This window comes from Leguminivora glycinivorella, chromosome 6 (genome assembly GCF_023078275.1).
Source record: "Leguminivora glycinivorella isolate SPB_JAAS2020 chromosome 6, LegGlyc_1.1, whole genome shotgun sequence".
In the NCBI taxonomy this organism is placed as follows: Eukaryota; Metazoa; Arthropoda; class Insecta; order Lepidoptera; family Tortricidae; genus Leguminivora; species Leguminivora glycinivorella.
In genome coordinates, this window is record NC_062976.1 from 22,918,918 (window position 1) to 22,943,073 (window position 24,156).

At 38.1% G+C, this 24,156-nt stretch overlaps 1 protein-coding gene across 1 annotated transcript; it reads right to left on the reverse strand.

The window, feature by feature from the left end:
• Window positions 1-935: 935 nt before the first annotated feature.
• LOC125227313 (odorant receptor 4-like) lies at window positions 936-24,115 on the reverse strand. The gene is made up of 8 exons (XM_048131597.1): window positions 24,060-24,115; window positions 8,216-8,464; window positions 7,212-7,480; window positions 6,774-6,975; window positions 6,282-6,381; window positions 5,812-5,916; window positions 1,557-1,718; window positions 936-1,000 (listed from the first exon to the last, which is right to left on the reverse strand). The coding sequence occupies exons 2-8, from the start codon at window positions 8,434-8,436 to the stop codon at window positions 950-952; spliced, it is 1,110 nt and encodes a 369-aa protein (XP_047987554.1). The 5' UTR covers window positions 8,437-8,464; window positions 24,060-24,115; the 3' UTR covers window positions 936-949.
• Between the last annotated feature and the right edge of the window lie 41 nt (window positions 24,116-24,156).

Genomic DNA, 24,156 nt, shown 5'->3' on the forward strand with positions numbered 1-24,156 from the left:
TGTCTGTCGGTGTGTATGTCTGTCTGTCTGTGTGTGTGTGTCTGTCTGTGGCATCGTAGCTCTCGAACGGATGAACCGATTTTGATTTAGTTTTTTTTGTCTGAAAGCTGAGTTAATCGGGAGTGTTCTTAGCCATGTTTCATGAAAATCGGTCCACTAGGTCGCGGTTGTAACTCCATACATCAGTAAATGCGGGTTAAATATTTGTAGAAGTATAGTTAAGTGACATCTAGCGACAATAACGCGTCAATCACGCGTCAACGTTATCAGTACTGCTACTTATCAATAGATGTCGCGATGAACGAAAAGTATAATGCTCACCAATTTTCAGCTAATAGTTATTTTGTTTTCAATTCCTTCTGGTTGTAATATAAGTTGTAAACTGTTCTAATATTAAATTTTTTGCAGACGAGACACAGTTGCCACCTAGTACCGAGTAGTGGTACTGATAATTCACGCTAATTAACGGCCCAGCCACGACATTGGTCTAAGCGCGACAGCGGTGAGCGGCAGCCATACGTGCGAATGAAAAGTCCCATCGCTGTGTCTCGCTTCAATTTATGGCCGCCGTAAAGCGTGATTGTCGCGTGACTGTCGCTAGATGTCACTTAACTATGCCTATACAAATAACCCGCATTTACTGATGTATGGAGTTCTTATTCCTCTTCCCTTACTTATTCCTCTATGGTGTGTATTTAATGAAAGGAGAATAAGGGCGCAAAAAAAGGTTGGAGGTTGGTGGTTAATGTCCTATGTCTGATATTGGGTCGGATATATGTATATGAATATGCCCCAAGGGTCTTCTAAAGTATGACGGATGAAATTAAAGTAAACAAGCTATTTAATACGAACAAATTCAATTTATTTGATTCAAACTAATTACATTTCATTTTTTAACGTGTCTCATTATCCAAAGACACAGTATCGAATAGCAGCGTCGATACGAAGTTTAGTTATATTGCCGGAGCATATTAAAGTAAGAATAAGCGGTGCTCATAATCTGAAAGGAAATAAAATACAGAGCTTGAAAGAAATAAGCTTTTTTTGCAAAAAATGACGTTTTTGGCACAAGCTTTTATCACCGACTGTACGTGGACTGTACCTTTCTTTCAAAAGTCATCTACTGCTCTTCGAGACGTTCCTAAAAACTCCTTATTCGATGGGGATACGACATTTCATAACACAGTAAAGTTACTATGACCACCTTTCTGTTCCACCATCAGATCAGCTTCATGATACCATAATATTGCATTGTCACGTGATTTACGCGTACAATCGGTAGTGGGTTCTTCTACGTTTTGACCCCAACTAGCATACTAAGGTCCACTTGCACCAACCAACTCGGGGTTAGAGGGCTGTCAACTGTGAAATTCCATATAAAATGGTGGGTTGACCCTCGGGTTAACCCTCCATTTTCGTTGGTGCAAGCAGCCCATACAAAGCAAGTTGAATAAAAGCTTGTAAAAATGTTCTCAATTGGGATTTGAGCTGGCTTGCAGTCGAACAGACCTTGACACATATGATGCGTCATTAGCATCTAGCTGTGTGTAACTAACCGAAGAGAAGGTGTATAGCTCCAATTCGGGCAGACCGGTGAATTTGATCCCAATTGGGACCTGAGCTCTTATGATAAAGATGAGCAGGTCTTGACGCACAAGCTGCGTCAGGGGCGTCTCGTACCAGCCGGAGTAGAAACAGCGCTCTCCTAACGACAACGCCTGGAAAAAAATCAGCATAGCATTAGGATGTAGTGCGAAAAGACTTGCCTTCGTATTGTTTTTTTTTTTTTTATACTACGTCGGTGGCAAACAAGTATACGGCCCGCCTGATGTAAAGCGGTCACCGTAACCTATGGACGCCTGCAACTCAAACAGTGTCACATGCGCGTTGCCACCCCATTAGAAACTTGTACATTCCCTTTTGCTGTGTTAAGTACACAGCAAAAAGGAGTGTACAAGTTCCAAGGAGGGTTCGGGTTGCCGACGACTCAAAGGACAATAAACGGAACAAGTTGGTTCCGTAAGTCCTCCCGTCATCAGCACACCGCACCCTCGTTGAGCTCTGGCAGCCTTACTCACCGACAGGAACACAACACTATGAGTAGGGTCTAGTGCTATTTGGCTGAGGTCTTCTGTAAGGCGGAGGTACTACCCCAGTTGGGCTCTGCTCTAGATTCGAGCGAGACGATATCCGCTGTGCTGTGCCCTACCACACAAAGCGGAATATCATTCGCTATGCCCTACCTCCTACTAAACCCTCCTGTTACTCCTGTTAAACTACTACCCTACTAAACTCCTGTTAAACGTACGAACGTGTCATGCTATTTCAGTCAGTGTCAGTACAAGTTGTTCTGACATTGACTGAACTAGCATGACAAATACGAACGTTTCTGAAGACACACAAATTCAGTCTCTTATTTTCAAGTGGCAGTCTTACAATAAGAGTTTTGAATGATTCGGTTAGTTTCATTATATTTTTACAACAAACTTGTAATTTTTTGGCAGATCTTGTTAGTTTTGTGACTAAACCTGATAGATATAATAGTAAATTGTATTTTTTTTATTTTGTTTCTAAAATAATTAAGCTTAAACAAAATGGTAGTGACACTTTTCCATTTATTTTTGTTTAGGGACACATGACAATTTTATATTTTCATTTTACTTTGTGGAAAAATGACACTATAGCCATTTTTTTATGAAATTTACCTTTTATTTCAATGAATAATTAGCAATCAAACCACCTTTTATGTATATACATTAAAATTTATTGAATTAAATGACATTCTGTCTCAAACCCTGTATCTATTTAGCATTACTGCCCTTAAAAACTAGTGTAAACACTCCTGGCTTGCCCTCTTAAACAATAAAATATAACTAAAAATATATTAGAAACAAAAATCACTTTCAGCTTTGACATTTGCGTTAGTAATACAACATTTATTTTAATATCCATAAAATTCATGACATTTTATACAAAAAATTAAAATTGTCAGGAAAAAGTAACCAAAGTGCATTCAGGTTAAAATTAAAAAAAAATCAAACGCAATAAAATCAACAAATATCGAAAAAAATGACTTAAAATTAATCTTAAAACCCAGTGTTCCTCCCTCTGGCCCTTCCTGTAGCTTCCATGCGATCAGTTATGGACCTGATCAGTGTTACGATCAGTTTTTGAGGAATATTTTCCCATTCCTCAATAACTACGGCTTCCAGCTCGTTGAGGGTGGCTGGAGCAGGATCCCGTGACCAAACAAGCCGTTTTAACTCATCCCAGAGATGTTTGATGGGGTTCAGGTCGGGGCTCGTTGCTGCCACTCCATTACGGTGCATTCCGACCTCATGCATCAGGGAGTCCCGCACTATCAAGGCAGTATGGCAACGGGCGTAGACGTGCATGAATTGGAAATCAGGTCCAAAAACTCAGCGTACAAGACCATACGTTCTTCTAAGATCTCCATAATGTAACTGCCTGCAGTTAAGGATCCGTTTTGCCGTCGATGGAAATGCCGCCCCAGAACATGCACGAGCCGCTCCCGTAACTGACTGTTTCTTTGGTGAAGACTGGTGTAAACTGCTCTCCTTGACTCCTGTACACCCTTTTGCGTCTATAGTTGGTGTAAATGATCTCCTTCGTCTCGTTGGGGAACAAAACATTCCTCTATTGCTGCAACGTCCAATCCTTAAGCCTTATAGCAATTCGTTTGGGGTATTGGCTCTGGCTTCAATTGGTAGCCTCTGTCAGCTCTTCGGGGTAACATTTTCTTCTCCCTCAATCTTCTTCTGATCATGGAGACACTCACTACAGTTCTTCGAGCTGTTCTAAGCAGTATCTGCAGCTCAGGAGCGATAAGAAAGCGGTTCCGCAAAGAGGCCGATACAATGTACCGGTCGTCTCTAGCGGTGGTGCAGCGTCTTCTCTCAGATCCTGGCCTCCTGATGTAGCTACTGGTCTCCAGAAACCGCAACAAGACTCGTCGCACCCGGAAACGGATTATGCTTAGGCGTTCAGCAACTTGCTACTGCCGTAGTCCGTTTAGGAGCAGTACCACCACTTGAGCTGCTTTTTCTGGTGTTTTACCCCTATTGCCTTCAAGGCTTTTTTTTCTGCAGGCGTTCGTCCTCGGTGACTTTTGGAGTGCAAAAGATCCACATAACACCTTTACAGCTCCTTCTAAAACCGTCTGGGGTAGCACACCTAGAGTCCCATTAAAATCGCATCAATACCTTTTTTTTTAAACCACGGCAGATTGGCGATTATTGTTTTTAAGAAAGTTGTACACCTTTTTTTTTCTTAAAGGGCTTTAATTGTACTTTGAAATGATACAAATATTGATACATTACAGTCGATAAGATTAGAGATATTTATGCTTGAAACGAGTTTGCGCGAGGTGCGATTTTTTTTTGACGACGTGGTATACCCTAACCCTAACTTATGCGAAGTTTAGTCGGCCGCTTGAAATGTGCATGCTCGTGGCAATGTAGCAAATAGGTGATCTGTAGATGATGGTGTGTTTATACTATTGATGATTGCTTTGAATTTTTGAGCCTTGAATATCGTTGAGCCATTTTTTACTGTAACAAACAAATATACTTATTTATGGCTAATAATTTAGTTATATTAATGCACAAGAAATTTATCCACTAGCAATCATAGTTTTTATATTGTATCTTAAATTAGTACTTGTGTCTTGTAGATCACAAAAATAGCAATTACTTCGTAAAAAATAATTATACAAAAAATAACCTTCATTTTTATTAGCGCTGTTTATAGGTATTTTACAAAAAAATAGAGTAAAATGTCTTTTTCATAGAATTTCATCAAAATTGTGTAGGTTTATGTGCTAAACTTAAATGGAACAATAGTATTAAACGTAATATGTCTAGAAGGTAATTCATCATTAACTGTTTTGTAATTTTAATTACCGCAAAGCATGACATAAAACTTAAAGTGACAATAATCAGTCAACGCGCTTAAAGCTACCATTACCAGTTAAAGTGGCTTTAAACTCATAACAGTGGTATTCCATTTCTTTTCAAGCGTAGTTATGGTAATTCATACAATCAAAAATGACACTAAACAGATAATGACGATTCATTCATGCAAATTCTTTTTAGCGAGTTAAGACCATAACGTCATTTTAAGTAAAAGTACAGTACAACTTTATTTTTAACCTGCATTAAGCCTAATAGTTTAAAGCCAAACCGTCATTACGTGCACAGTGTCACTATACCTATCTCAAAACGTTTAGAATTGTTAAAGTACTAGTGTCATTATAGCAAAAATGACACTGTTACTTTAAAATGAAACTCAATATTGAATAGTTTTTACAAGTTCAAAGTGACACTTTAAGGATTGATACAATGTTCCATAAGAAAATTGTCATACTTACCATTCAATCTCGCGGAACACCGTCACTAAACACAAAATGACAACTTTCGTCTTAGAGTTCACTACATTTTGATCGGCGTCCAGGTCATTAATGCAAACATGACATTGTTCCCGTCCGCCACGCGTCTATTCCCACTATTCGCCATAGTGACATTAGCGCCCCCTGTCGCTTCTAAGCGAGCTAAATCGATAGGTGTCTTTGCATTGCGTTCGTTATGAACGCGCGACCTAGATGGCGTTGTTAACTAAAAACCTATGTTTTTTGGATAGTGTCACTATGTTTTTCAAGGAGCGTTATATTGACCGGGATATAAAATGTAGATGTAGTGATCACCTTTTTGATTTTTTTTTCGTGCTCCCGATATTACGACCCAGTTACATACTCATTCAGAACAATCAGAACTCTAATAATTAATAAATTACCTTGGTCTGTAATAGAGTGCCAATGCAGCATGGAATCCATAGTTGTAAGACTGCACCAAATGTCAGTATCGCAAATAGGTAGTTGAATTTTCCATCTGCCAGTTGCTAAAACAGAAAAAAAAATTCGTTGCAGGCAAATAAATAATAATAAAAGGATTATCACAATTGTGTCGCTTAACTTCAAACTTGGGTTAGATCTTGTTGATTATCTTTCAGATAATAATATTTTTTTATATAATCAACCTTAAAGCAGAATGGATTTACTTAAGTTTGAAGTACCAGCGACATAATTGGTGTTCGGAAAGAATCTAACTGACGCAATGTGTGGTTTAAAGAGTAACTTCCTCTTGCGGATGCTGCTGCTACGGTTGTGAAAAGAAGTCCTTTCTGAGAGCTTTCTGATTGTATGGATTTTTTACACTATATTGTTGAAATAAATATAAGCATATTGAACTATATGCAGGACTTACGATAGCGACTTGATAAGCCATTAAGCAGATGATGACCGAGCTAAACAGAACTTGATACACCAGCATACCGCCATATATGGATGTGATAGCACCCACAGAACTGCAAATACCAAGATAAGTAACTTAAAAAAAATCTAATCGTAGGTATAATATTTTACAATTGGTGATGGGAAGCAAAGTCCTTTCCTGCGAATTTTCACAAAGACAAAATTCAAACGATTTTTACGGAGGCACGCCGTAGGGTGAATAGATTGGACCTGTAGTCCACACCCCCGTGAGCTCAGCATCTAGCTATAGTTCGCTCAATATCGCTTAATAAGCTCTCAAGTTTGTACTTAAAAACCCATTTGGGTTATTGCGCCAGACAAGTAAGTAAAATGAAAATAAATAATACTTTTAAATGAAAATAAAATAAATAATAGAATAACTCAAGAAGTAAGTAAAAGCAAACACAAGTTTCTCTACCCTTATACATTTTTTTCAAACCCTTACTCAAAGAAAGACTGGTGCCACTGCACGATTCGTCCCATCCTCCTGGCGAGCTCAGCTTTCACATACAGGCGGCGCTGGTCCGTGTCATGCAGCGTTACCACTGACTCATCCAAGTCTTCGAATAACTCGTCAATGGCAATCAACACCATGTCTAGTAGATTGTAGTAGTGCATGAAGAGATGCAGAGATAGAGGCACGTATACTGAAATTTAAAATTGTTGTACTGGGCAATCTATAACTTATTGTATGCATCTGGGCGATATAGCGAAAAGAAAATTGGTTCACCCGTCGAAAAGCTCCATCAATAATTTTTAAATGAATACTATGTCTTACCTAAGTACCTAATCAAAATACGTTCTTAAATAAATCCATGTGAAAATGTTGAAGCTGATACTTCACTTTTTGTATGTAGATTATGTTGTATTCGTAATAACTTACATCCAAATGTAGCCATGGCGACAAATATTATTGCAATATGAAAAACCATCAGCATTTCGTAGTTTGGACTCCTGTACGGATCATCGTGAGGAAGCCAGACTGGAAATATAAACGGTCGGACGTAATGCTCGTCCAAAGTGCCAAAGAGGCTCTGATAAAGTAGCAGTACTAACGTATTTGACACGTAAAGAATAGCGAGAACTATGACGAAAATTCCCCAAATCATTGTCAGTTTCCAAATCAGAAGTTGGCCGTCTAAAAAACATTTTCTGGAACAAGCGAAATACTTCTAATTAGTTGTCAATTAAGTTCCGATGTCGATTATCCATGTGACCGTCCGACGATAGCGTATCCAAAAAAAAAATACCTATACAACAGACCGTCTGCGGATACCTTACTATCCCAGGAAGGGGCAAGAGAAACATTTGATTAAAGTAACATCTAGCGAAATATTGCGGCATTACTTACTTACTTTAAAAATCACAATATTAAACACGAGAATCATTTTGAAACAACACAACGTTAATAACTAAAGGAGCGATTATTTCCGAAAATATTAATATTATCAAAAAACAATCTTAGTAAACCCTTATTAATTTTTAAATACCTATCCAACAATATATCACACATTGGGGTTGGAATGAAAAAAAATATCAGCCCCCACTTTACATGTAGGGGGGGGGGGGGTACCCTAATAAAACATTTTTTAATTTTTTATTTTTGCACTTTGTTGGCGTGATTGATATACATATTGGTACCAAATTTCAGCTTTCTAGTGCTAACGGTTACTGAAATTATCCGCGGACGGACGGACGGACGGACAGATATGGCGAAACAAGACCAACGAGCATAACATTATTAGAAAATAAAACATATTTTATTTTTATTAAACTACTCCAAGGACAGTGCTTTTTACTAATAATTATGTTAAATTCCATTCGATATGCTTTTAATAAAATAATATAAGCTTGTACATGACGATCCTGACAATTTTGTAAACATACCTGTAATGTGGCGCCAAACTGCAAATGTACCTAAAATCTTTGCTCATGACATCCAATAGATCCAGGATCGCGGTTCTATTGGTCAGTACTCCGATGTAGATGAGGCTTACAGACCCCAGGATGATGAGGTAGGCGAAGGATTCAGTGGCCATAGCGTAGTCTTTGATGGTGAGGGCCCGTACGATGAACATCAACTCGAAAAATGTGGCCACTATCGCCATGCAAGAACTCAGTGCTGGCCAGATGAATCTGAAAGATCATACTCCAACAATACAAGTATTCTTGAGCTTGCCAAGAGGCTCAGTCAATCAGTGTAAGAATATAGTGTAATAGGGTTGGTCATTTTGATAAACTAAATCGGCTCAAGGCCTAATATATTTTTTACGGGTGTACTCAGCTACTCACGTTATTATAACATGTGCTGTAAACTCATGCCTGAGGATGGGTCTCCAGTTATTTACATGTCGTCAATCGTGATAATATATATAAGCGTGAGTAGATAGATAGATAGATAGAAGATAGAATACCTACTCTTTATTGGCAATGATTATAGGTAAATAGAGGCAGACAACAGGCGGTCTACATCGGTGGATCATCCATATAGGTATTTAAGTAGTTTTGTCTCACGAATGCTAAATAAGGCCTATTGAGATTTTTTTGTATTTTTTTTGCATAGACGTCTTTGGCACGTGCGAAAGCAACATAAAAAAAAACGATAAAGGCATTATACATTGTGATAACTGTAATAATATAATTATCATTACCACCTTTTATAAGAGTTATGGTTATTAAAAAATATTCCTTTAATTGCAAAAAATATCTCGAGTTGAGGATGAAAGTTCTGCAAGGTCACATCAGGTCGTTCAAAATCGTAATCGTCTTTATAGACAAACGATTTTATATTTCGTAAAAATAGTGTCATTCTGCTTCAGTTACAAAATGAATACTGAGCTTGAAATTATTTTAATTTTAGATCGATTTGTGAAGCAGCTTAATAATGTCTGCAATTTAGTGATTATCAGCAATTTTCTATTATCTATTGCTGGTTACAATTTCTATTCCTAGGTTATAAGTTGCATTGATTTACTAGAATATTCTGGAAGCATTACAAAATGGTGACCAACATATACAACTTACTTCAGTAGGTGACTGATTTACAAACTTCGAAAGGATATCTTCTGGAAACTTCAATACATTCACTCCCTACCAAAAATTTACAGATACGTTTTACGTGCGTTTTACGATTAATATATTTAGGTTCGTTCTCAAAAAAGTGGCACCGTCAGGGTAAAGTGAATGAAAAAAAATGAAAATGGTTTTTTGTACCTTTTTGGATTTAAATATGTTTTTGAGTGCATCAATGATACGGAATTTGCGGGAGGGAACGAAATAGTCGTAAAAACGTAGAACTTAAGGCGAGTTGAAATTTTAGACATACAGGAGAGAAAGTGAATAGACAGGGTAGCAGGGAAAACGTGGCAGGATAAAGAGAGTCTGAATAAAAAAAACAAGTTTACCACTAATAATTCAACGTATATCGACTATTATGATTTTGTTAGGATTCAATTTTTTTTTCTTTGAGTAGAAACAAAAACAAAAAAAGTATTTTTTTAAACAATATCCATTATTTTTTATTCAAAACAGTTGAAGTACAGTAAGTGATATCTGATTATTGTTTTCTGTCACGATGCCTGCACGTACCAAATGTTTCTTTTTGACCCAGTGTTTGACTGGTAGAGAATGCCTTAAGGCATTATGTACACCATTTTGTACTTTTTTATGTGCAATAAAGAATAAATAAATAAGTGCCTATAATCACAGTCTTGTAAAACAACAAAGCACATATCATGATTCACAATGGTACTTGTGCGTGTAATGCCTGCAATGGCTGCCCCAGTGGAAGAGTTGGTTCGTCTCCTTGATGTCTCCTTGGTAACAGAATAATGAGGGCCACTCTAGGGCCGGAAGGCGTGCCTTTGGCTCTTTAAACATCTTGGAAGTAGATTACGTGGCCACATTGACGACTGCCTCCGAGAGGGTATAAATTCTCGTTGTAAGGTGGGCAGACTGTGCCTTTCGAAAAAAGGGTAGTCCAGCTGACTGTCCCTTAGGATACCATCCCATTGCCCTCCTAGATGAAACTGGCACGATGTTGAGCGCATCATCATAAATCAGTCTACTGCTGTGCACGCATTTTGGAAGACACGTGCCCAAACATCAGAGATCGGGTTCTGGGAGGAGCGATAGACGCAATTGATTGACGCATAAATACAGCGGTCTGGTAGCAGAGAAAAGGCAGGGAGCCATCGCAGTATATCTTGACATTGCCAATTACTTCGGCTCTCTTCCTTATGTGGTAATAAAATAGGCGCATTGCTTCCACGATGCGCCTTTCTATTTGAAGATCATCATTCACCATAGGGCATTACCTTGCAGATAGAGTAGTGGTCAATGAATCAGGAGGAAGATGCCTAGAAAGACTAAATGGAATGTGGTGTTCCTACCGGCTGCGCCATGTAAACGTATAGGGACAGGTCAATGAGACTACGTGCTCAAATCAAGACTGACTTCTTTATTCTTCTTCTTATCCACATGCATATTCATAATAATCATAACCTACCCACAGTTTTCCACAGGGGTCGGTACTGGGCGCCTGCTCTGGGGCATTGGCTTTGACTTGGCTATCAGAGTAGTCTAACTTCTTCGCATGATCACCATTTGTTATGCCGATGACACAATATTATAGTAGCCGTGAGGGGAAGAAAGTACCAGGATAATAAGGAGAGCCACAATGGCAACTGAGCTCACAGTTGGGAGCATTAATTTGTTTGGGCTTGCGGTGTTACTTGCCACGACCGATGACGTGGTTTTCGAGGGAAAGGTTGGCTTCTGCCCGAAGAAAGTGATTGCTGTCGACCTAGCCAAAATGATAATCGTTGACGCTATACGCCGATCGAAATGCAATCTGGTTCTGTAGTGCCTATATACAAGAGCGATAGGGATGTTGCCTGTTGGCGGTAAGGCGGTCCCTCTTACGCCCCAAATTAAGTACTTGGGATTAAATTTAAACCAAAATTGGTACTCCGAGGAACATTTTATCAAATTGGTTCCTAGCCTCGTCGGGACTGCTTCGACGCTGAGCAGACTATTTTCCAATATCGAAGGACCCAATGCCTCATATCGGCGCGCGAACGTCATCCGCAGCGTGTAATACAAAATTTCAGCTCAGTCGGTTGAACATTTCTGCTTCAAATTGGGTTGCAAGATTTGACCTCAACATACATACAAACATACATACATACATTGCAAGTTAGTAAAAACCATGTCAAAATAGCTTTTTTTTTTCCTTGTGTTTCTTTATCCTGTCAACAGTCACTTTACCCTGCAGAGTGATGGCAGGATAAAGTTACACAGGGTGTAGTGAAAATCCGATTAACTAGATATTATCTCCGAAACTGTTGATAATACAACTGTCATAATTTTAATATAAATAGTTATACTTCAATACAACATTAAAATGTTATTAGTAAAAAAACTGCCGTATTAATATTTTAAAATAATCATGCCAGAATAAAGTGGACATACCTGTTACAAACTCCGAACGTCACACTTTGAAAACTTCTAACCACAAGACCGCAGCACCTCACACACAAACCTTTACACCGGCGGCTAGAACCATACTGGCTACGTGTTTTACGTATATTAGGGTCTCAATAAGACTTTCTGTGTGTGAGTGAGGTGCAATACCGCGGACGCACAGGATATAGAGAAAATATCGCTGGACAAACTTTGAACGTGAAAATTTGTGTTCAAAAGTAATCGAAACATCCCGTGCAACGTATATTTGAGAATATAGTAGTATATTCTCTACAAAAAACGATATTTTAATATCATACAACTACAATTCAATAATCTATAGAGCGAAAACTTGAGCAGTGTCGCGTTGTGACAAGGCAGGGTACAGTAGAAAACGGTCTTCTTTATTTTTTTTTACAAAAGTATTATATTTATAGAAAAAATATGTTTTGGCCTCGATGTGTCACGTTAATGCCTACTTATGAAAATTTTAATTATATGTGAAAATTATATATTTCGCACACTTTCTATTCAAAAACGTGATGGCATACAATGCCACTATTTTGAGAATTACCCTTCAATATTTGGTGTGGATAGTAAAGTCTCTTTTAAAAAGATTGAGTTCCCGAAAAAATTCAAAGCAACATTTTAACGATTTCCCTAAAAACATAAGCAGTATTTCAAAACCAGGCCAAACAGCAACTATGATTTCAGTGAAAATGCCGGTGTGTTTTTAAAAGAGTTGCAGCTTAATTCCTAGTTTTAATGGAGGAGCCATTAGCGCGGCTAACCAAGCTTGCAGCTTTTTTCCCTTGTTGCTCTAGGATTTAGTGTTATCTTTGACGGTACACTGTAAACGGTTTACTTATGTATTGTTTAGCTTTCTTGTAATATTATCATCTTTTACAGTTTGTGGAACCCGTGGAAGCTCTCGGTCTTGTAAATATTGCAGATGGCTACACACCTCTTGATAAGCGATTAAGCGGAGTCGAATATTGGGACCTTGCACTACTTCGCTCGCCTTGTGACGCACATTAATTGCCAGATAATTATGTTAACACGTTCCCTGTGTAACCGACAACCAGAAATTGACTCCTCACGTGCATTTTTATTTTTTTGTAAATTAACTCGGAACTGTATTATATTGTTATATTTATATACAAATACATCTTTTATGATGACCGTTTTCCCTATTTTCCCATTTTTCCGAGTGACCCACATGTGATGCACACACGTATAGGCTTCTAAACTAGTGCCCACAATGTGATGCATGCACGTATTATCTCATTGCTGAGTGCATCACTCCTATATTTATATACATATTTTTAAGTAATTTGACGTTATTTTTGTTTTTATATATGTGGCTACGTTTGTTTATGCCATTTTTTTGAAGGAAGAAAGTTTCACATAAGTTTGATTGGTATATGAATATGCCTAGTCAATTGTCAGAAGTGTTTGGTAAGACGGATGTTAATCATGAAATACTCTTCAAAACTAAATGCGATCAGTTAATTTTTGCCATATACCTACTTATGAATAAATATAGATAATTTTAGAGGGAGTAATAGAAAAGATCATGGACGAATTGGAGCAAATTGATGATTCTAACATTTCTAGTGATAGGACCTGTATCGTCCTTGGACTATTGATGACATAAAATACTTTATCAATCGTGATTATCTTAAAGATTCCAGAATCAAACAATTGGAGATTACGTGGCTTTGCAAAAACTTACTAAGACATAGCCTGAACCTGGTTTACCGCCTCTAGTTCAAAATGCAGAATGTGTACTGCCAGTACCAAATTTGACGTCTGACAACCGACAACCTAGTTGAATCCTTGCATCACAGTTTACAAATTTATTTGATTAGTCTTTTGTTTTCAATATAATGTGACATTAATGCAAATAATTAATATTGTTTAGTTATTTAAAATAAAAAACATATTTTTTTTAAACAGCCATCACCTGGCAACATTATGAAAATGTCCTCCGGACGCACGTGTTTTCTGTCAAAGTTTTGGTACCCAATATGTGCACGCAAATAAAAAACATCTAGCTCACACGTGCAATTTTTGGCGATGCCTTATGTTCACGAGGGGTCGTGCATCACCCATGATGCATGCACGTATCATGTATACCCTAAAATGCTACACATATGATACATGCACAGGGAACGTGTTAAGCGAGATATCTCAGTATATCACACGACGTCTTACAGATGTAGTGCAGAAATATTTGCCTTCGAATTGTTACGGAAACGTACGAACGTGTCATGCTATTTCAGTCACAAGATGTATTGACATTGACTGAACTAGCATGACAAATACGAACGTTTCCGAAGGAAAGCCTTTTCGCACTACATCTGTACATCTCTGTCATTTGATATTAATTACCAGTCGCTTTTCGGTGAAGGAAAACATCGTGAGGAAACCGGACTAATTCAAATAAGGTCTAGTTTACCCTTCGGGTTGGAAGGTCAGATGGCAGTCGCTTTCGTAAAAACTAGTGCCTACGCCAAATCTTGGGATTAGTTGTCAAAGCGGACCCCAGGCTCCCATGAACCGTGGTAAATGCCGGGATAACGTAAGGAGGATGATGATGATCACACGACGTCTTACGACGCACACGGGCGATGTTGCCAGAAAACTCATGACATCGCAGTATGTCTTAATGCGAGTAACTCGCACAATCGCGACGTCGTCAGATGTGTTACTAATTCGCATAACTCAGCTGAATTAGCAATTCGCATACAATTAGGTGATGAACCCACTGAGCAAACCTAGTGAGGTTCTTATATTGCTTATAGTCAACAGCGAGTCGATCTAATTTATTTATTATTTATTATCTGTGATTATTATATTACTGACAGACTGACTGACTGAGTGATATATTAACGCACAGCCGAAACCGCTGGTCCTGGCACATAGGTTCTTTTTGAGGTGTAGAGGAGCACTAAGAAAGGGTTTTTCCAAATTCACCTCCTAAGGGGGTGAAATGGGGTTCCAAAGTTTGCATGGGCAAACAAGATTAGATTAGTACGCGGACAAAGCCGCGGGAAAAGTTAGTTGGTAATAGTTATAATGCCACAACTACAGGAAGCTTTTTAGAACTCAAGATAAAGTACCAGCCGGTTTAGCACAACTTGCGCTCTCGTCCGCGAGTCCATACTTGAAGTCGCGCTTGATGTATGGACTCGCGCGCGTCAACGCAAGTTGTGCTAAACCGCCAGGTATGTATAAATGTCTATTGGATTAAATAGTTTGCTGTAGATGCGGCATTGAACGCACAAGACCCCAGGAACCTCCTCCTATCAGATGTCGTGCACAAATTACTGAACCTATGATACTGCACGAGGCCACGCGCTTGCCAAGAAACAGAAGGCTCTGGGCATCTTCGTCTTTAACAGAAGGACACACTTAACAATCCTAAGCAATCAAAGTACGCCTAAAGAAGAATTGGTAACGGTGGAAGCTTCGACTCGTAGCAATTGGAATCCCAATGCGCGGGATTAACTAACTTTACGCAAATATGACCATTCTTCAATAAAAGGGCTTAAATGGCCTCATTTCTCTATTAACTTAAGTTCCTTTGTTATGATGAAGATTATTTGCTGTAGATTCAGACGCTGAGTTGTCTTTTCTGGTATTATCGGAAGGTTTTGATTGAGGCGCAGTTTAAGGATGTTATGAAATGCTTTGTTAGGAGGAATTCGCAGATGATGAAACCTTTCAAAAATTTAGCAAAATGGTATATTTACTATGTAATATTGAATGATTATAGTTTCAACAGCCAAAAGCAGAAGATTCGTTTAAAAAGTAATTAATGAATCTACGGTTGTACTCACGGCTGTGCTGTTAATGATTTGAATATGTCTCACGAAAGTTTTACGTGTATATAATCGTTTAAAAACTTTTAAAAATAAATAAGAAAAATGGTCGTTTACCGATTTTGCTGCATTAGGAATTGTAAGACCTACATAATCACAGCAAGAATACTACTATTGTATACTACTATCTATAAAAAGAAATACATGAATTTTGGTTACCAAAGTTCAAAGGCCTTCCATGGTAGCGATGCTTTGTAAAACCATGGGTGAACAGGCATCTTCTGGGCGAGCTCACTCCATCGTAGGCCACGTCTTTGCCTTTGGCTAGTCTGTGGTCAAGAGTAAGCTCATTCATAATAAAAAAAATGGCTATGATCTTGATCTCGATTGTAATGATTAACGAATGAAAAGCCTCAACGCTCCAGGATTTGAAGCAACGTCCCAGCCGGTCTAGCCAAAATGACAATCGTTGACTCTAGACGCTGTTCAAAAGGCAGTCTGGCTCCTTCGAGTCAATGCAGAAGATTAGGTACGATATTATTGTAAGCGTTTGTGCATTTGGCTACGTGCCCTGGTGACACATTGTAGCAAGAATAGGTCTGGTTTAATGCCGAGAACACCTACAATACGTGACTAGTCTTATAGCCCCATAAACGCCATGTTATGGCGAAGGACACGACTGAGAACTTTTATTTGATTGTAGGTGTCAGTGTCTAAAAGCTTTGAAGATCTGGGAACGAACTTAAGGGCCCAGGTGGCAAGTTTGTTGCATAAACATTATCTACCGTAAATGGTTTATAATTTTTTTTAACTACAAATAGTCACATGGCTACAGACTAGATGGAGCGAGTTCGCCAGAAGGTGCCTGACGCCTGTCTACCCTTGTTTGAACGTTATATTAGATTATATGAGCTAGTCAGTATTGGCTTGTAAAGAAATATTCTTTCAGCATCTCCAATTCAGCAAAATGTCTCTCTTAAACGCAACCACAATGCAAAAACCTGTATCCTTCTACATTGTTCAACGTAATATATTCCAAACCTGTAAACCCGATATGATCCACAAACAAGCCAAATGCTATCAAACTAAGATCTAGTCTGAATTCCAAAATTGAGGCGAAAATCCACCAAACGATATACTACAACATGCATCTCGTTTTGATCGCATCAAGCCAATGCATGACATGCCGACGCATTATCCAAACACAAACTTAAATCTACAGCCACTGACCTTGAAATCAAGCTAAATGAAACTGTAGTTGAAGATGATAAGGTTGTCACTGATGGAGTTGTCGGTAAAGATAAGTTTGTAAAAGTTTACACAGCATAGTCCAAGTTTGCATTGCAGATTGGGCAGTTCAGTGAAAATGCAAATACGGCTATTGTATGTCTGACCCTTGTTGAAGGTATGATATGCGGTTTGGACTAATTGATTTATGTGTAAGTTGTGGTCGTTGGCCAGTTAGTTGTGGCCGTTGTGGGGAAATCGTTCCTGTCCTTTGTCTGTAGGATGAACGCCTGTCTGTTGTCTCCTAGTAGAAGGCCTATAACATGATGGAATCGAAGTAGAAAACGAGATAGATGACACGTCTTAGTCTAATTGTATTAATGACATAAGGACAGGTATTCTAAAATCTCGCGGAACATGTAACTGCCATCATTTTATTACCTAGACCGTAACTATTAATATTTCAGCAAACAGCAAAGACGAACACTTTTGGACTCAAACTAGGTAAGTGAATTTAGAAAAAAAAAATCTGCTAACGAAACCGAGTTCAAAGATAAGTTGAAAAATTGACCGAATCGAATCGAACCAGCGACTACGAGAAATTCACTATTATTTTTTGTGTATTTATAAACAGCGCAACAAAGAGTATCGTTTGTTTGCAAATGTACGAAGAATCCTCCATTCTAAACAAACCGCCATAACAAATATTGTTCCACTCCTTTCCCACTTTCCGACGATCTATCATATCCTTTTACCCCACAATGTTACCACAGACCATAGAACTGGGTTAGATCACTCACACATTTAATAATATATTTAATCAACAGATTATTAAATTGCTATTTCAAGAACTACACTGACGTAGAATTAGCAAAAGTTCTCAGAATTATGTTTATTTACATGTATATAATTGTACTGTAAGTCATACATATTTTCAGAAAAAAAGAAACAGTTCTTTAAATTACCTACTGTCATTTTATTCATACTAACTTACAATATACCTTATTCTGCACAGTGTATGCACAATATGGGCTTTACCCCATCAATTTATTTTAAGTCACTATAAATTATTAAATTAGTAAACTTCGACATTGGCTGATCGACAAATGTTTTTATAACCTTAATGAATTTTTTAATAACTAATTTTTATATTGATTGACATTTAAATATTACATTGCCCTGGTAAGCATTAATTCGTGTTGTCAACAGTATGGCGTTGGCGTTGTACTATATTCTTGTAAATTATAGCGATTTAATTTTCTTCAATAATAAAAATTTGCATGCCTTCGGCGAAATGTGACGATCAAAATAATGCATGTTTACCTACCACCTAATCTAATGTACCACATTTCTTGCAAATAAAATATTTCATATTTCATTTTATTGATTATGGCGCAGTAAAATATTTGCAATCAATCAACATCGGACAATAGAGTCTACATAAAAAAAATACAAGCACTACCATCGCATCGAAAGTATCCAAAATGGTATAATTTCTGCCTACAAATATTACTGCAACGTACAATATTATGGCAAATGGAAGTTACTAAACTTTTCTCTTGTAAATTTTCTATAAAACTTCCCACAACATTTCACTTTGGATCCTCAATTTGCACATTTGCTGTCTAACTGGAACATGATAATCTGTGGTAACACTGTTTATGCATGAATATTATTTGGTGAGTTTTCCGCGTACTTAACAAATGACAAACAAAATGACGGTTGTCGAGAGCAAGACGCATTTGCCCGGAAATGAAATTGCTGAGAACACCAAATATTATGTAATGTTATGAGGCATTATGTCTTGAATTGAATTACTTTATACGTACGTGTATAGGGTTGCAAATAGAAAAAAAAAACCAAATGTTTTTTTTTTCAGAATTATGAAAAAAAATCATGAAAAAAAACCAAGCACCATTGTTTTTTTTCTAAATATGTTTTTTTTTTCAGATGAAAAAATAATTCGACAATAACGGTTTTTCCTGAGTTGTAACGTGTTTCAATAACAATAACGTATATTTTAGTTCGATTAACATTCAGTATACAAACGTTTATTGGGGAATCCCCGATACGGCGTGCAGCGTGGAGAGGCGGTGGTGTTGCCAACAGTAAAATAGTGATAACTACCAACTACAGATTTCGTAAATGTTACTTTTATAAGACCAGAAATTAAAGAAACGAATTTAATGAAATAAAATTTGTTTAATAGTTAACTTAATGTTAATTAATCTAATAAAAAACCATATAAAAGTATTAACTACTTTGCAAATTTTGAGATTTCGTACTATAGAAAAAAAACATACTCCAGAAAAAAAAAATGTTTTTTTCACGGTTTTTTTTGTTTTTTTTTTAAGCCAGAAAAAAAAAACCGTTTTTTTGCAACCCTATACGTGTCTCTTGTTTTTATAAATGGGCAGTCGTTTCAAAGATAAACAGTTGACCTGTAAGTTTTTATCGTTGTACTGTTGACTATGTTACTCGATACCGATACGGAATACTATTAATTTAAACAGCATTTCAATTTGTTTTTCTGAATGGAACAATACGGTTCACGCATGCTTACGAAAAAAAAAAACAGCACGTAATGTAAAAAGTGATTTATGGAAACCCTAACACGTTTACGAGGGCTGCCTTTTAAGTTGTGTCGTTTGCAAACTTCCCGTGATTATTAAAAGAAAAACTAATATCGACTTAAAATATTTGAATTTAGAATTCGAAAACAAAAGAATGACTCGTAAAATGGGTGCGTGCTACGCGCTACGAGTGTAGCCAATATTGGCTTCGTGCGAAGTGCATGGAGGGGGTAAGCAAAGCGATCGCAGTGCTTGCGGTGGTCAAAATCGACACTGATTGTGGTTGTCATCTATCAAAACTCATAAAATATAATACAATGTGGTGTAATGTTTGATATGGGGTTTCAATGTTGTTTCGTTGTTAATTGTAAAAATAATGGCATAAATAGTCGTTGCACGTTCTATGCGTTTCTTAGAGCACACTGGAAATTGGATCAAAGAACTAAATGGATAGCTACGGTGAAAAGAAAACGTAAGTGACATGTCAAAACAAAACATGATAATAAATTATATTTAAGCTTTCTTTACCTAATATTGTTCAATACGCTGTTAGTATTTTTCCTACCGTAAAAGATTTGACGCAAAGATTCAGGCCTAGCCTGGGAATAGGCCCGTGTCGGATATTTCTGCGGCCGCGGACATGACTACGTAATTACGTTTAGATTTGTTTTATATGGCATTAACGGGACGGAGGTTTAGCGAATACCATATCACTAGCTCGAAGAACTTGTACCATTACTCCTATGTTCTTCAAGATTCCTTATATGCACCAATTTATTGACTCTTTCTGTAGTCTGGGGTTGGAAGTTTATACCGTGAGCAATGCTTTGGAAACTGATTTTTGGTATTATATCCTTGTCTTTATAATCTATCTACCTAAATTACACTTGAAATAGTAGCTCTTGTTATTCGATTTATTTAAAATTAACGAAAAATCGTTAAAATATAGTGTTTGTTTACATGTCATTTTTTGACATTTTCCACTTCAAATTCACATGGTAGTGGGCGTAATTGTCGTGCACGTAGCCAATACGATACTGGCTTGAACTTACTGATACCGTTCTAATATACTTACTTAATATACGTTACTATATTATTCATTAGCTGTATATTAGGTACATATCTATATGATATGGATTGGATACTTATATTAGATATTTTCAAATTGTGGTCCTGATTATTGAGTAGGTATAATTATTTTCAATCTAAATATTTCATAGTGCTTAGGTCCTATTCTAATCATCGTTAAGAGATTAGCCCTTAGCAATATTATTCACAAACTATTTTTTTTTAACAATTCGAAAACAAAACTCTGGACACTATAGTCCGAATACCGATGACCGTAAGTACCGGCACGGATTTCTATTGTAGCGGCGGTATTACATAAGCGAGTTTGCATTTCTTTTTCTACGTAAAAAATCTCCATATTTTTTACTCTTAAGGTCCTAATCTTTGCCAATACTCGTTAACAGTTTAGCCCGTATTGAATATATGCAAACTAAAGCTATGTTTTTTTTTGTATTGGTACAATTCGGAAACAAAATCCGAACACTATCGTCCGAATACCGGATGACCGTAAACTAGTACAGGCACGGATTTCTATTGTAGCGGCCGTATTACATAAGCGAGTTTGCATTGCAGATTGCTTTCAGCGCAATGCAAATACTAATAGATGCGTAGGGATGGGCAAAAGCGGAACCGAAGTCCTACAGGGGCTTAAGATGATACAGGAGGGGTCAATTCTCCATAGAAACGCTCTCGACTATTTCCTCCCTGATTTTTGAAGATAGAGCCATGATTTTTTTACACAGATTATTATTATTTTTATCTGTGTCGAACCGTTTTGATCTTTTTGATATTTTTATTTTAAGACGCTAGAGCATCAAAAAATTCTAAAAACGGCCTTTTCCATATGGCGCAAAAAAAAAGGTGTGATAAGTTTGGTAACAATTAGCCAAAAAAACTAAACGGTCCGACAAAGGTTATTCAGATTCTCAAATTTTGTTCCGATTGATTAAGTTTTGAAGGAGGAAACAGTCGAGAGCGGAACCTCGATTTTAAAGATTTTTTCTCAATGTCTTTTAACTGAGTTGTTCTTAATAGACAATTTTTTTTCGATAAATCTAGTTAATACTTAACACAAAATATTGAACTAAAATTCCCAAAATGACAAGTCCCATCGTTGGTCTCGCTCCAATATATGGCTTCACCGATTTTCGCATTTTCGCTCCTGTAGCGTCTTACGACTCAGCTTTCAGACAAAAAAAACGAAATCTAAATCGGTTCCTCCGTTCGAGAGCCATGATGCCACAGACAGACACACATACAGACAGACAGACAGACACGTCAAACTTATAACACCCCGTCGTTTTTGCGTCGGGGGTTAAAAAGTATAATGAAAAGGAGAAAGTCATGTATTGATATTTAAACTACACACACACACACACCCACACACACACACACACACACACACACACACACACACACACACACACACACACACACACACACACACACACACACACACACACACACACACACACACACACACACACACACACACACACACACACACACACACACACACACACACACACACACACACACACACACACACACACACACACACACACACACACACACACACACACACACACACACACACACACACACACACACACACACACACACACACACACACACACACACACACACACACACACACACACACACACACACACACACACACACACACACACACACACACACACACACACACACACACACACACACACACACACACACACACACACACACACACACACACACACACACACACACACACACACACACACACACACACACACACACACACACACACACACACACACACACACACACACACACACACACACACACACACACACACACACACACACACACACACACACACACACACACACACACACACACACACACACACACACACACACACACACACACACACACACACACACACACACACACACACACACACACACACACACACACACACACACACACACACACACACACACACACACACACACACACACACACACACACACACACACACACACACACACACACACACACACACACACACACACACACACACACACACACACACACACACACACACACACACACACACACACACACACACACACACACACACACACACACACACACACACACACACACACACACACACACACACACACACACACACACACACACACACACACACACACACACACACACACACACACACACACACACACACACACACACACACACACACACACACACACACACACACACACACACACACACACACACACACACACACACACACACACACACACACACACACACACACACACACACCGTATGCTTGTTTGCCACCGACGTAGTATAAAAAAAGTATCCGGTATCAAATCCGTTCATTTTAACCGAAACCTAATCCCATCTCTTTTGGCGTCCATTCCATTGTACACTTCAGAGGTGTTAACTCCGTCGCTTACATAGGTTTAGTGTGTTTTAACAGTGTTCTTGGCCACCAGTTGGCGCCACTGTAGATGGTAGTTCGGAAAAACTTGTTGTTGCTGTGTATTTAAATTTTGATTTAAATAAATACGTTTGAATTTAGCTACCAGTGGCGTGGCGTGAAAATTTTCGTTGGTAAAGCCGGAGGGGTTTTCGGGATCTGTTTTGTATGGACTTCTACAGATACTGGAGAATTTTAGAGAACCCGTTGGGAATCGAGTTGTATCGACGCTACGCCACTGTTAGCTACTAAATGCTACCCTAAGGTAGTCTGCCTCCTGTGTTTTATTTGACACCTTTTGAATATGGCTAGCATTAATTGCATCATCTCCAGCACTACCTACCGGCCCGTTAGTGGACTTTATTGCAAAGGTATAGGATCCACTGATGATTATTATAAATAAATTAAAAAAAAACAATGGAGAAATCTTTACCACAACTGGGTACGTAGCCGAATGGCACAAACGCTCACGAAACGAAACGCTCGTAGATAACTATCTATCTCTTTCGCTCTTGCGTATTGGCGCGACAGAGCAAGACTACCTTTGGCGGGGTTTCGTTGTCGTTTCGCGTCGCAGAAATATCATTCGGCTAATAAGGCCCGGTACAGTCGAGGTCATAAATATGTGTACATTTTTTCACCTTAATAATGCATAGAGTTAAGGTGAAAAAATGTACACAAATTTATGAACTTGACTGTACATAAGGATTAAGCAGTGAACGTTTTCAATCTTCAAAAATGCATGCGAAATTTTTGCAGACCTAGGGATCGACATCGTTTCTTGCGGTTAAATTAAACGTGGTAGTCTTCTTCTTAGTTAATATTCCTTAACACGAGTTGCATATTGCATTCGCTAGTGTGTGCGTACTTATTATTGTCTATGCATCGCGCTCGTACCGGCTATTAGTGCCACAGAACGCCTAAAGCATGCTACGATGGAGACAGATCATTTTACACTGGCGTGAAAATAACTCTAGCTCGCGTCCCCAATAGAAACGTGATACACTCCAGGACAAAAACACGGGCGAGGCAAATTGAATTTTTATACATACGTCCGGCTCGGCCATCCTGCCTCTGGAGCGTCCTCGAATTTATTAAGTGTGACACTTGTTTTGTTCGCGATTGTGGATTTGAATAATTGAAAGCGAT